A 15,259-nucleotide genomic window follows, 5' to 3' on the forward strand; every position below is an offset into this window, starting at 1 on the left:
TCTTCAATACATCGTCTGGATACTATATTGTGTGTTCACCACCCCCAGTCTCCTCCCATCACCAATCACCTCCCTTTACTCTCTCTACCTCCTCCTATCCCCTCCCCCCCTTTTATAAAAGCTCCTAAGGATACTCCGTTTAAGCTGCTCATCCAAACTGCAACACTGTCTCCGCATCATACCACCATCCTTTAACGAAGAACACAACATTGTATTCAAAATCAACAAGTTCCTCTTTAAACACACCCAGCGCAGAGGTGAAGAGAAGGGATCTACCCTGCAGGAGACACACAAGAAAGCAGCTGAGAGCCACGTGTTAGCCGGCAGGCGTGCACAGCTGCCGCCCCTCGGAACGGGAGGAGGACGGAAATGGAAAGGCCTCCTGAGGGATGATCCCGGCAGTGAGTCTGGAAGGGGGAGGGATATGCAGCTCGCCAGACAGAGAGACAAATAATTTCCAGGACTGGCGTGTAGAGAGGCAAAGGCATGACAGAGCGTATGAAATCTGGGGGGGGGCTCCACGTAGCCACCCGGGGTGGTTTAAAGGCGGGGGATGTGGTGTTAAAAGATAGTAACCCTCCCCCCCTCAAAAACAAAGATAAAATTATGATTCTCCTATAGATCTAAACATGGACAAGTGTTAAAGATTCTCTCTCATCAGGCAGATTTTATAACCAGCGGTTCAAAGGATCCGTCCAAAGAAGAGACACACATACAGTGGGGCCCTGACTTCCGAGTTTAATTCGTTCAGAGACCGAGCTCGTTAAGGAGCTCGTTAACTCAAATTACTCTATGAACTCAGTGCAAAAAATCAGCCGAGAGACAGCTGGTATCTCAAAAAACTCGTTAGTAGGGACACTCGTAAGTCAAGGCCCCACTGGTATTGAAACGAACGTGCAGATGGATGCAACGGTGGGAGTGGGACGCCAACGGAGCTCCCGCAGGACCGCCTCTGCGTGTGCGGAGGCCCTTAGTTTGCATGGCTGCCCCGTGCAAACAGGGCCCACAGACTCAGGCTCGGGTCGTGCAAATGGGTGGCTCCTGCGCACGGTTTTCCGCCGAGGCCCACCTTTTCCCCTAAAACGGCAGTAAGACAACATTAAACCCTCAGGTACCACCCCACAAAGAGCTCGGACTTTGTGTCAGCTTCAGCGTTTGGGCAAAGGAGGTTCTTGAGGGTCAGGCTGGGCAGTGCCAGGACCTCCTTTCTTTTGGGGGTGGGGGGGGGGAGGTGGACACTTGCCTGACATAACACAAGGACGGAGGCCCCAGTACAACTGGGGGGGCCGATGCAGCCCGGCAGCCGAGAGCCGGCGGCACGGCAAAGGGGAAGATGGCTGACACACACAGAGTAGGGTCAGGCAGAGCTCACGTGCACGCGGGGTGACGTGGCCAGAAGGGTGTCCCCGGCTCCCAGGCTTCGGGCGTCGGCAGCTGGGTGGGTGGTGGTGCGCTGCTGTGAGGAAAGACTCCCGTTTTGCACGTCCAGAGTTTGAGGTGCCCACCGGACATCCGAGTGAGCACATCCGGATGGCAGATGGAAAGGGACCCCTGAGACCTGAGGTGGAGTTGGAAGCCACCGGCGGACAGCGCTCTCTGTGAGGAGCTCCGAATGGTTCCGAAAGGCTGCGGCCTAGAGGAAGGCACCGCGGAAACTTCGAGAGAAGCCTGACAGGGCGCGGCCGCTCTGCCGCACGTTGCTGCTTCACGCGCCCGCCCAGCCGGCCTCGCTGCCCACTTCCGCTTCCGGTCGGTCGGCCATAGGGGGTCCAGATGAAGGGCGGGAAGACGGGCATTGGATCCCGGGCGGCGGCGGCGGGAGCAGCTATGGCGCCTCCGGCAGGCTCCTCAGCGAGTAGGGCGGGCGGCTCGGTGCAGACGAGGCGGCCGCCGCCCTCGAGCCCCACGATCTCCTGTGGGTGTGAGGGCCCTGCCCGCAGCCTGAGGAAGCGAGGCCGGCGGCCGGAGCCGGGCGAGGCGGGAGCCTGCGGCCCTGACGCGCCCGGGCCTGAGGAGAGCAGGAGAAAGAGGAGGATGGTAGGCCGGGCGTCTGAGAGAGAAGAGGCGGACAGTGACACGACGGGTGAGGCATCCGGGCCTGGGAAGGCCGAGGCGAGGTGGCCGCGGTGGCGGGTGGCGGGCAGGTCGGCCCTTCACACCTGTGGGACCCGCAGGGCTTAGAAGCAGAGAAGGGGGCGCGGTCCCCTGGCCATCGGGAAGACACGGTAAGGAAGCGCCCAGGGCCACTCCCTCCCTGGCCTTTGTACCTCAGCCCGCTCCATCTTTGTTTTACCGCTAGCATTTCCCTTAACCAGCGTGGGCTTTACTGATGACACGGAGAGAGGGAAGACACGGGAATTCTCTTAGCAGCGGTTCTCAACCTGTGGGTCGCGACCCCTTTGGCGGTCGAACGACCCTTTCACAGGGGTCGCCTAAGACCATCCTGCATATCAGATATGTACATTACGATTCGTAACAGTACAACATTACAGTTATGAAGTAGTCATGAAAATAATTTTATGGTTGGGTCACACCATGAGGAACTGTATTTAAAGGGCCAGAAGGTTGAGAACCACTGTAAGGGGTATTTGCCCAGTTAGGAGCTCTTGGTCATAATGACTGTAAAAGGAATTCCTGCTAGTGATCCCTTTTGGTTTGTGTGAACTGACCATGATGCAGAAGGTTAGTCAGCTTAGAACTTACACAGGTTTGTACGTGGCTCCTTAACAGAAATCAGGAAAATGAAATGGGTGGCATCGCTTTTTTTTTTTTTAAACTGGTGTTGCTTTTTTTCCCCCTCCTCAATATAAAATATTTGCTGGTATATTTTGTCGTTTTGATCAGCCAAGGAAAAAAGAAAAGTTACTGGAGCCTCAAGTGATGATCCACAGCCAGGGACTGACCTGGTAAGAAAGGAATCATTAACCAGTTCGGAATCTTTCCAAACAGTGGAGTGCAGTGAAATTCAAAGTACACCTCTCTTGCGGTCTTCGGGTAAGGAAGTTTTGGTAGACGGTATTAAAAGAAGAAGTCGAATTAAAACACTTGAAAGCTTAGCAAGTCCACTCTTCAAAATAACTGAAAATAAGGCTGCACAAAATAGAAAGGTTGAATTTCAAGATGAACTGTACAAGAATACTCCAAAATATTCTTGTAACAGTGTGTCACCTGGAGTAGAAAATAATTCCATTTTTAAATTACATGATTGCAGTTGTTTCCCCCATTCCAAGGATTGTAATGATGAAAATAACCTTACATATAAACCTGATGGTGGATGTATCCATGAATCAGAAAATTCCTCAGAGTTAAAGAAAGAAAACCTTGGGAGTCTTTCAAATAAGAGTGACACAAATAATAGTCTTCAACTTTCAAACACTGAAGAAAACTTAATGGGAGTAAATAAATTATTGCTTGAAGAAACTGATATATACCAAAGCAAAAATAATGGCTTGCTTCCCTGCCGTCAAAATGAAAAAAATAAATACTCAATAGAGGAGAGCAGTGTTGGGAGAAAACCCAGGAAAAGGATGAAGGTGTCTGAAAAAAGAGATGAAATGGTTATCAAAATGAACTTCTCTAATGTGCATAACAAGTCTGAGTTGCTGTTACAAGAAAACCATATGGGTGCTGAAAGTACAGAAGCAAAAACTTTAAAAATTTTGAGAAAAGCAAACCATAATACACTTTCTCCAATGGATCATTTATCAAGTCTTCCAGAAACAGTAGGAAAAAAGACAAGTCCTGAGCATCTTGTAAATACTATGTTTCAGAAAACCCTAGCGCCACTTTTGAAAGAAGAAACCAAGAATGCTTCAGAACCCTTAAGATGTAAAAGCACTGAGCCAGAAGTGAAAAGCTCAACAGTGAAATCACCTAGTGATTGCCATCCTATTGAAAAGAGATCACAGGAAGATTTAAGAAATGAAGCTGAAGAATCCAAGTTCAGCTGTCACAGAACAATACCAATGACGGGTAAAAGAACTTGGCCATGTTATTCATGTGCTAGAGTAACAGCCTATTGTTGGAAAAGGTCTTCCTTGCCAAAATCAAATGACTCTCTTCCTGGGTCTGGGGAAAGTGTTAGGCAAGATGATTTTCTTAAACATCAAGCAAATCATACTCACTTAATTGACTCCAAATTACCATTACAAAGTTCCATAAAAGAAACAAATAGTGAATCTTCAAGTAAAGAAAAATTGGATTCTAATGTAAATTGTCTGTCTGCGGTCTCTGAAGTAGTCTCTGCTATAAAACCTACTTTAATGGTTATAAATGAACCTGTAATCGATGATGAAAAGATGAAGTACGAGGAACCGAGCAGAAGTGGGTCAGAGGTAGTTTCTAATGCAACTGAAGATACTCGGTTAACTAATGTGACTCAAAACTTAACAGGAAATAAAAGAAAAGATAGAGGGACTTTAACAAAACTTAATTTGACACTGGCTTCCCAGCAAGGCCAGGAAGCTAACAACTCTACAGGCAAAACTATTCACCGAAAAACATGTGTTGCTAAGCCAACAGTTGTGGTTCCAGACTTGGTTAAAATACTGAACACAGGACGGCTGACTAATTTTAAAATTCCTTTACTTAAGAATAAAACAGAAAAAAGAAAAGAAATAAATGCCAAGTCATCAGAGAGAGAAGCATATAGTCCCCTAGAGCTTCTTGACAGTATATCTGGAACAGAGATAAGACAGAATAGGAATAAAGAAAACATCTCCACAGTAATTTCAGGACTTCAATCTTTGAACATACAAAATAGTGTCGCTCCAGTGCAATCTAGTTCTGACTTATACTGCAATAAGAATTTCCATAGTATTTCTTCAAGTTTCTTAAAGCAAGGTAATAATAAACCATCTAACTATACCTCTGAACCAGGCAATGTTGTTTCTAATAAGAAAGCTGTTTCTCTCACAGTTGAAAAGAATACCTTTTTCTGTGATCCTGGGTCTATAGAGAAAAGTCCTGCCTTCTGCTCTGATGAACAAGAAACATTCAAACAAGTTTCCTCTGAAGTTAGTGGTAGAAAAATGACTAAGAACTTTTCAGACATTAAAATTATTCCAGATATTCTTAAAGCATATGAAGATGATGTCCTCTTAATTGATGTAATTCAAGATGACCCAGACCTCTTTGGAGTCTCCAATGAAGGGGAGCTCTCATTTACTTCAGAGGTCCCCATGGTAAACCAGGAGCCCAATGTTGCTGAAGAGCAGCAATCAATAGACTCCAAGCACATGGAACTTCCTGAAAAAAAAGAACCAAGTGATAACTTGAGGTATGCATGTTCAAGTATGCCTTTTAGTACACATTATTGGGGGTTTCAAAAGCACTTTCTACTCTTAGGTGTCACTAATTTATTCAGTGATCATTGAAGCTCCATTTTTTAACCCTGTTACTAAATATAATATAGCATATTATTGCTGAGACATGGAAATGTCATTATGCTAAAACTTATAATTGAAATAAAACAATGATATATGTATATACATACACATATGTATATACATATATATGTTGGAAATTATAATGGAGCAGATTGTCCAAAATAAAATGATGATTCAGTCTTTTTAAATTATTGAGATTGCTTCTTTCAAAGTCAAATTTATTTTCATTATTATCAAAATACAGATATGCTTTTATTTCAGCCAAATTACTTATTATGAACAATACTGTATGTTTTAACCCACTTTCTGAATTTTTAAAATAATAGTTTTATTGATTTCAGAGAGGAAGAGAGAGGGAGAGATAGAAACATCAATGATAAGAATCATTGATCCGCTGCCTCCTACAGACCCCACACTGGCCCTGACTGGGAATCGAATCTCCTGGTTCATAGGTTGACGCTCAACCACTGAGCCATGCCACCCGGGCTGTGACTTTTTTATTAAATAAAAAATTCATTTTTGAGGAACAGAGAAGTCTTGGAAAAGTTTATTTGATGTAATGAGGACTTGAAAATAGAATCAGAAGTTAAACCAATTTTCAGAAGAAAAGAAATGTATTGTGCTGTTAAGGTCAGGGTTTTAAATGATGATTTAGCCCCCAATGAGGACAAGTTTGCCTGGTGCAACTTTAAATGGAGCCAAGTAGTAACCTTATGCTTTGGAACTTAAGCTATTCTGGGTTGGCTCAAATATTCTTTAATAGTATGTCATATTTTACTAAACTTTTATAATTCTTCAAGCTCTGATTTATATTTGTATGTTGCAATACTTGAATATTGTAATGGTCTGTGAACAGACTCAAAAGGAAACATGAAAATACTTTCCACTAAGAGAGTGGTACATGACTTAAATTTATATGGTATTTATAAATTTTAGTTACTTTTGTAATGCCATATTTTTTCTTGATGTTCTTAGTATTATAAGAATTTGTAATCTATAATCACAAAGTACTTTTTATGTGTCAAATGAAGGACTAAGAACTTTATTATTTATTTTATTTTTAAACTTGTTCTGCTAGTAATTATTCTCAAGCAGTCATCTTCAAAACTTTTTGTCAATTACCCATAGTCAAGACATATTTTACATTACAATCCAGTCAGTGCATACTTATGAATATGTGAAATAATAGATTTACAAAAACAGAATTTTCCTTACAACAAGTGGTATAACATATTTTGTACTTTAGTCTGTTTCATTTTTTAAAAAATGCTGGTTGGAACCCCTTAAATTTCATCATCCCCTTGAAAAATTCTTTGGAGGATAAACTTGATGTACTCTGTGTAGTTTTTCAGAAGCTTCTCTTGTTCTCTCCTTTTTGCTCAAATCATCTCTTTTGCTTTTCTGTACTTCTGTAGCCTCAGCCATATCTCTTTGTTTCTCTTTTGCTCCTTCTATCCTTCATTTGTTTCCCTTCTTGCTCTATCAAGGCAGAACTGTAACTTTCCACTCCACAAATGCAAAACTGTAAAATGTTTATGTGGATTGCAATTTTGCTTACTTTTTTTTTAAACTTAGGTGAATTTAACCTCTGTGTCTCTCAAATTTGAAACAAAACTAAATTACTTGTAACGAAAGTGCCATGTGCAATTTTACTTTCCTTGTAAACTATTCATAGTAAAAAGTGTCTCATACTTATGAACTGTATCAGCAATATTAAAATACGATCTTACTACTTTTAAATTAAGCAGTATACTTGCTATACTATTTATTTTCTTCATTTTGTTTTGTCAGGAATAACCTCCTGTATATCTGAAGCTAATAAACTATTATGAATATAACTTTCAGGATAATTAGAAACCACAGAAACATCCCTCACTTCTCTATTGAGTCACTTAATACTATTCATGCTATTATCTTATTATCTCACAATTTTCCTTCCTCTCAATTTTCACTGCTGGTATCTTATTCATCTTTCCCTTAAATTATTGTAAATGAGCTTCTGGTTAATCTTCCTGAACTCTCTTAGTATATCCTCTCCATAGTGTTACTGTGAAATAGAAACTGATCTGCCAGTGACTGCTTACAGTGCTTCACTAGCTTTCAGCCACTTGAGGATAGAGGCTAAATTGCTTGGCATGGCTCTTTAAAGCTCTTTGACAACTGTGTGGTAGGGGATAGGAAAGGGGATGAAAGGCTAATAAAAGATGAGCAAAGCAAGAAGCTCACCGTTTCCATAATCTCATGTATTTGATTCCTTTTGCATATGCTTATCTGGAAGTCCCGTTATTTTCATTCAGTTATCCTTCAAATCACATCTGAGATGTTTTTCTAGGGATTTGTTCCAATAGTTCTCTTGGCATATATGTCAGTATATTATGTCTGCTTGTATGTAAGTCTCCTCCTATACTGGGAGTTTCTAGACAGGAGAGAGGCATCTTCATTTGGGTCTCCTTCATGTCTTGCCTGGAGGATGTTAAGTGCTGAGTATATGGAGAGTAACTAGACACACTTGGGCCTTATTCTCACAGCACTTTTAGTCTGTCAAGGGAGGCATATATTAAGCAAGTACAATAAGATATGATTAAGTGCAAGATACTAAAGGTTTCCTGGTCAAAGTGACAGTTAAGATGAACACTAAAAGATGATTAGGAATTCGCCAAGAGGTAAAGAAAAGTGAGTAGAATTTTGTCATAGAAAGAATAGCCTATATGAAAGCCCACAGGGAAGAGCATGTCACAGCTGAAAAACAGAAATAACGTCCCTCTCACATCAGTGTTCCTCTCTCTCTCTCTCTCTCTCCCCCCCCCCCCCCCCGCCTCTGTCCCCCCTTCCACTCTAAAAATCAATGAAAATATATTCTCTTGTGAAGATTAACAAAAAAAGAATGGTGTATATAAAATGTTTTGTTCGGTTTCCCTTTTTCTTGGCTATTTAGGATAAGTTTAATAAATCCCATTTATTAAATGATTAAATGGTGGGATTATGGGTGTTTATGTTATTCTACGTACTTTTTTTTTTTTTTAGAAAATAGGTTAAGTTTTTTGTTTTTTTTTAAAATATATTTTATTGATTTTTTACAGAGAGGAAGGGAGAGAGATAGACAGTTAGAAACATCGATGAAAGAGAAACATCGATCAGCTGCCTCCTGCACATCTCCTACTGGGGATGTGCCCGCAACCAAGGTACATGCCCTTGACCGGAATCGAACCTGGGACCTTTCAGTCCGCAGGCCAACGCTCTATCCACTGAGCCAAACCGGTTTCGGCTCTACGTACTTTTTTATATTTTTGTCTAATTTTTTAAAAAATAGAATAGTGTTTAGCCTTTTGTTTTCGAGTTATAGATGTAGTTTTCATTTGTTGGAGCCTATGCTATTGGCTGTAAGAAAATTTTATCACATTAAATCTTTACATAACCTCGTGGGTAGGTGGTATTCTCATTTTACAGATATGATTAGACTCAAAGAAGTTAAATATTTTTGCCACAGTTAACACAAAGTGGCAGAACAATATTTAAATTCAAGTTGGACTAACTATGATCTCCATAGCTTTAACCTTTGGACTCAATATGTTGTTTTCAGAGACCACCAAAAAAAAAACAAAACAAAAAAAAAAAACACCTCAAGCTGCTCTCAAACCATCTTCCTTTTACATTAGCAATAAGACATACATACACATATCTTGTTTTGGTGTAATACTTGAAAACTTTTTAAAATGCTGGGTACATGCCACTGGGTTCTTTTTGAGTAACAAAGTTTGAATGGCAGCATCCTTAACAATTGAAGTACATGTAATTGAAGAACCAAATGAGGAATCTGCTTGGATGTGCTATGTTCTGAGTCCCAGTATAATTCTCTTTCCCTGGAGGACCTAAGCTGATGTTCACCAGCTGCTAAAGCTAGTATTGTATAATGTTTAGAGAAGTAGATAGTTCTGCATAGGATATGTTATAATGTTTAAGCTCTGTTTGTTTTATAATAGAGAATTTCCTGTACTGGATCCTGGATTGAAGTCAGAAATCTGTACTTCCTTGCCAGCAGGTAAAATTTGACATTTTCAGAATATGCAGTATCAAGGTATCTTTTCATATCTCCAAGCCTAGTCAAAATAAGTTCATTAAAATAAGAAGCTTTTCATTTGTTAGTTTTCTCAAGTTGCAGATCAGATTTTGAAATTTTTTTATTTTACTATTTTATAAATAACTTTGTTAGGCTTTATCTACAAAGGATAGATGATTGGCCTTAGTAATTCTTGTAGTCTTATTTTGAAATTGAAATATATATTTAAGCGTTATCACATTTTATATCTGAGTTCTTTTAAAAAATTTTTATAATATCTAGTTACAGATTTAAATACCTAGATCTTTACAGGAAATAACTTAATTTGAAAGTTAATTTTATTTTGACTTTCAAGTTTCAAAATATGTTGAAAATATGTGGACATGATCAAGAAAGATTCTTAAAAGTATCTTGATATGTTTCAATTTTATCTTACTGCCAGTTCTTTTTATACCGTATAATGGAGTTATTTGATAAAGGGGAATAATTGTATAATTTGCTGAAAACTTTAAATTTGTCATATTGGACTTTAAAAGACTGAATTCTAACTTATTTTTAGGATAATCTTTGAATGACTTGCTTATTTTGTCATTTGTAGTTTCTACAGTTAAATATTATTTCTTTTCAGCAAGTGAGATAAAATATGATTTTAAAGATGCAGACATTTCCTTAGGAGAAGTTACTAATAGGACCTCTCAAAATGAAAAACTGGGAGACTGCAATGAACACATAAAAAGTTCAGACTTGGATGAAAAGGTACTAGGGAATCTTTTGCATTTTCTTATTTTTTGGTGTGAATAGAGGTAATACAGAAATTTGTCTGAACAGTGTCATCAGATGAACAAGTCTAACTCCTTTTTATTGACTAAAAGAATAATAATACTCTTCTGGCCATTGGATATATTGCTTAATGTTTTGCATAAGCACAATAACAGTTTTAGGAACTTTAGAGGGTAAATACGTTGATTTATAGGACATAGGCCTGACCTACCACCTTTCTGCTTTTATATATGGTTTTCTGTGAATTTTTAGAAATGTTTTATTATCAATTTTATACTTAGGTATGTATATCCTATATAATAAAAGGGTAATAGGCAAATCTACCGAACGGCAGAACAACCGGTCGCTATGACATGTACTGACCACCAGAGGGCAGATGCTTAATGCAGGAGCTGCCCCCTGGTGGTCAGTGCACTCCCACAGGGGGGAACACCGCTCAGCCAGAAGCCCAGAAGCCTGGTTCATGGCTGGCGAGTGCAGCAGCGGTGGCAGGAGCCTCTCCCACCTCTGCAGCAGCGCTAAGGATGTCTGACAGCCTGTTTAGGGCGGGGAGAGGGCCTAAGCAGACAGTTGGACATCCCCTAAGGGTTCCCGGACTGCAAGAGGGCACAGGCGGACTGAGGGACTCCCTGGAGTGCACAAATCTCGTGCATTAGGCCTCTAGTATGTTATATTTATATATATATGTGTATATATGTATATATCAATACATACATTCATATATGCAAACATTATACACACATGCTGTTTTTTCCAGAAACCTTGTTTTTTCTTCTATGTATCAGTTATAGTCTGAATTTATATGTAACTATTTTTAGGTTTACTGTGGCAGTAATTGCTTAATGATTCTAATTTTGAGCCCCAAATAGTTAAAATACTAGTGTACTTTATATTTTTAACTTTTCATTTTTATATAATTGTAGATTCACAGGAAGTTGAATAAGTAGTAAAGAGGATCTGTGTACCCTTCACATAGTTTTCCCATAATTACATCTTAAGGTACAATACCAGAAACAAGAATTTGCTAGTACAATGAGTGTATATAGTTCTGTGTATTTTATCAAGTGTGCAAATATTTTGTAGCCACCACTGCAATCAAGATAATCATTCCATCACTACAAAGATTTCCCTTAAGCTTAGTCACACCTTCCTCACTACCTCTAACATCCCTAACCTTAGCAACCATTAATGTTTTCCATCTCTGTAATTTTGGTATTTTGCAATAAAGGTAAATTCATTGGAGGTTAGCTAAAAGGTTATTAATTTTATTACTATTCCAAAAGAACTCACTTTTAGTTTTATTGATTTTTTTTCTATTGCTTTGTTGTTTCCTATTCTCTGCTCTGATCCCTTTCACCTTCTTCTGCTTGCTTTGGGTTTAATTTGCTCTTCTTTTTGCAGTTTCTTAAGGTTGCAACTGAATCATTGATTTGAAACCTCTTCTTTTCTAAAAGAGGCATCTAGTGCTATGAATTTATCCATAAATGGTGGTTCAGCAGCATCCCACATTTTTTTAAATTTTGAGATAAATGCAGATTCACATGCAGTTGTAAAACAATAACATAGTAATCTCATGTACCCTTTACCCAATTTCCCCCAATGACATTGCAAAACTACAGTACAATAGCACAATCAGAATATTGGCATTATTATAGCTATGATACAAAACATTTCCGTCACCACAAGGATCCCTCATGTTGCCCTTTTATTGCCATGGCTACTTTCTTCCCTCCTACCCCTAATCTCTCCTTAACCTTTGACAACCACTAGTCTGTTCTCCATTTCTATAGTTTTGTCATTTCAAGAATCCTATATAATAAAAGAGAAATATATAAATTGACCCTCCCTCCGCTGTGCTCACCAGCCAATCAGGAGTGAGTATGCAAAGTATGCCATCTTTGTCGGGTTAATTTGCATACACAGGCACCAAGCGGCTTGGGTCCCCAGAACATCCTCGGGACCCAGGCCACTCCTAGCCTGTAGGCCTGCGCGTAGGCCTGAGTGGCGGGGGTCCCAGAAGGCCCCCAGCCACTCCGGGCCTATGGGCACAGGTGCCAAGTGGATGTTCCTGCCCCGTGGCCACCTGCACATGCGCCAAGCGGCAGCCCAGGTCCACGCCCTCCAGCCCGGCGCCCACAATGCGGGGCTGGCTGCTGGCCTCGGGGGCGTGTCCCCCCCACCCCCCTGACAGCGGGGACACGCCCCTAGCCCAGTGGACACAATGCAGGGGGTCCTCTGCACATGAGCTGCAGAGGAAACACCTTTTTTTTTTTTTTAAATATATTTTATTGATTTTTTTACGGAGAAGAGGGGAGAGGGATAGACAGTCGGAAACATCGATGAGAGAGAAACATTGATCAGCTAACTCCTGCACACTCCCCACTGGGGATGTGCCCCCAGCCAAGGTACATGCCCTTAACAGGAATCAAACCTGGGACCCTTCAGTCTGCAGGCCAACGCTCTATCCACTGAGCCAAACCAGTTCGAGCATAAAAACCTTTTCTGACAACTCATTGGCTAAGCTCCCTGTACGCTGCCACTTGCAGTGTTCTTGGTAACTTGGGTTATAAGAATCCAAGAAGGTGATCTAGGGTTTTTCCACCTCACTCCTGGAGGAAAAAGTGAAGGTCCGCTGCTGGAGGGGCTAAGAAATGTCATATCCTGCCCTAGCCAGTTTGGCTCAGTGGATAGAGCCTCGGCCTGCCGACCGCAGGGTCCAGGTTTGATTATGATCAAGGGCATGTACCTAGGTTGCAGGCTTTTCCCTGGCTGGGGCCCAGGTCAGGGCTCATGCAGGAGGTAACCAATCAAAGTGTCCCTCTCACATTGATGTTTCTCTCTGTCTCTCCCTCGCTCTTCCACACTTTCTAAAAATCAATGGAAACATATCCTCAGGTGAGAATTTAAAAAAAAAGAAAGAAATGTCATATCCTATGAAAGACACATCTTTGAAAATGCCTGAAGAAAGTTGTCATTTTTTCATGGTGAAGGGACTGGAGTCCATGTTGATTCAAACACCTTGGCGGCTGCGGTGGCTGGCAGTGGCTGCAGCAGCAGGGTGATGGGGCTGGTGCCTTCCCCTGATCAGCCCAGTCACCTCCCGCAGAGGGAGGCCAGACTGCAGCTTAGGCCACAGGGATCAGGCCTAAGCTGTCAATAGTACATCCCTGAGGGCTCCCAGTCTGTGAGAGGGGGCAGGTTGGGCTGAGGGGACCCGCCCCCCCCCTCCCCCCAGTGCATGAATTTTGTGCACAGGGCCCCTTGTGTTATATAAATGGAATCATAAAGTTTGGAACCTCTTCAGATGGGGTTTTTCAGCCAGTATAATCCTCTGGGTATTCATCAAGTTTGTTGCATGTATCAATAGTTCATTTACTGTTATTGCTTAATAACACTCCATAGTATGACTTACCACAGTTTATTTAGCTATACACTCTTTGAAGGATATCTGGGTTGTTTCTAACTTGGGGCTATTACAAATAAAACTGCTATAAACATTCGTGTTCCGGTTTTTGCATTAATCTAATTTCTAATTTCTCAAAACATGCTTTTGCCAACTCCAGTATATAAGTCAAACCATGATGCTATATGGCTTAAATTTATATAGTGACGATATCAATTATTTCTCAATAAAACTGGAAATTTTTAGGGAAAACATAATAAAATTTAAAAGATTTTAAAAAGATACAAGTAAGATTGGTTATCTCTGACTCCTCAAGTAATGGGTGATTTGGGGGATTACTTTCTTGGTGCCTGTTTTCTCAAAAGTTTAATATTTGAGCATGTATAACTTTCTTATAGTAATTTAGAAAATCACAACTCCAAAAACACTAATTGTGAAATGTTTTAAGTACAGCAATGTTTTAAATACACCTAAATATTCTTTTTCCTTTTTTACATATTTTTATCATATGATTTTCATTTGGCTCAAAAATTAAGAAAAATTTTTTAAATTATACAGATAACTAAGGAAAAATACAGATAAATTTTAGCATATACAGGGACTTGTGGCTATTTCCTATCATCATTTACTCTATTGTCTGGCATAGAGGAAGTGGTCAAATTTTGATATAATAAAAATTCAAAACAAAATTAAATAATACTCACTCTGGCCCTAGCCGGTTTGGCTCAGGGAATAGAATGTCGGCCTGTGGACTTGAAGAGTCCCAGATTCAATTCGGGTTGCAGATTCGATGCCCAGTAGAGGGTGTGTAGGAGGCAGCAGATCAATGATTCTCATTATTGATGTTTCTATCTCTCCCTCTCTCTTCCTCTCTGAAATCAATAAAAATATATTTTATAAATAAAAAATACTCACTCTGAAGCCCCTCTTACTGGTCCAGGTACCATTTCCCACCCGGCGTCTTGCCCAGTCATCCAGATCTTTTACACATATACAATTTTATATTTTTCCAAAAGTATTATCACTTAAGCCATGATACAGGATCCTAGGGTGGGATATAGACAGGTCTCTCTTCACCTCCCTGGGAGAAGGGTGGAGGACAGAGACAGGTGGGGTACAACCAATTCAGATCTTCCCAAGAAATATGCCTTTTGCCCGGCGGTCATCCCAGGTCAACACCCAGGATATGAAGCAAAGGGACTTGTATACACACCAGTACCATTCGCACATGGAGACATCAACCCCTTTAGCAGTCATTGCCTTCTCATGGGGTGGAAGTCCAGATATTTGTGCCAACAGTTTCTGGTCTGGTTCTGGTTGGGGAAGCAGCTGTCAAAAGGGGTAATCTGGTAGTTATTTTGATCGTGATGTCTTCTGCCATGTTCCTGACTCCTAAAGATGCCCCTGAAGCCACTTGCAGTTCAGTGTGATCCTCAGCAAAGATGCCTCAGTCTGACCATAACAGCAAAATGGGAGTGGAGTATGGGACCAGATGGTCTCCAGAGTATCCTCCAACTCTAAATTTGGTATCTATGTACCAAATAGAATTGAGACCTAAATACATATAAATATTTCTCTTTTTTAATATATTTTTATTGACTTCAGAGAGGAAGGGAGAAAGAGAGATAGAAA

General features: G+C 40.7%; 1 protein-coding gene and 1 pseudogene across 1 annotated transcript in view; one reads left to right on the forward strand and one right to left on the reverse strand.

The window, feature by feature from the left end:
- Positions 1–1,773: 1,773 nt before the first annotated feature.
- The window catches only part of TOPAZ1 (testis and ovary specific TOPAZ 1), a 45,735-nt gene continuing 32,249 nt past the window's right edge, over positions 1,774–15,259 (forward strand). Inside the window, exons 1-4 of the mRNA XM_070391448.1 lie at positions 1,774–2,083; positions 2,845–5,278; positions 9,368–9,426; positions 10,073–10,200. Of these exons, the coding sequence (XP_070247549.1) occupies positions 1,774–2,083; positions 2,845–5,278; positions 9,368–9,426; positions 10,073–10,200 (2,931 nt within the window). The remainder of the gene's footprint in view (positions 2,084–2,844; positions 5,279–9,367; positions 9,427–10,072; positions 10,201–15,259) is intronic.
- Positions 14,753–15,008, reverse strand: LOC138992353 (cytochrome c oxidase subunit 6B1 pseudogene; annotated as a pseudogene).

The sequence above is a fragment of the Myotis yumanensis genome, unplaced genomic scaffold (assembly GCF_028538775.1).
Source record: "Myotis yumanensis isolate MYYU_CA2020_CCGP unplaced genomic scaffold, mMyoYum1.0.hap1 SCAF_14, whole genome shotgun sequence".
NCBI classification, from domain to species: Eukaryota; Metazoa; Chordata; class Mammalia; order Chiroptera; family Vespertilionidae; genus Myotis; species Myotis yumanensis.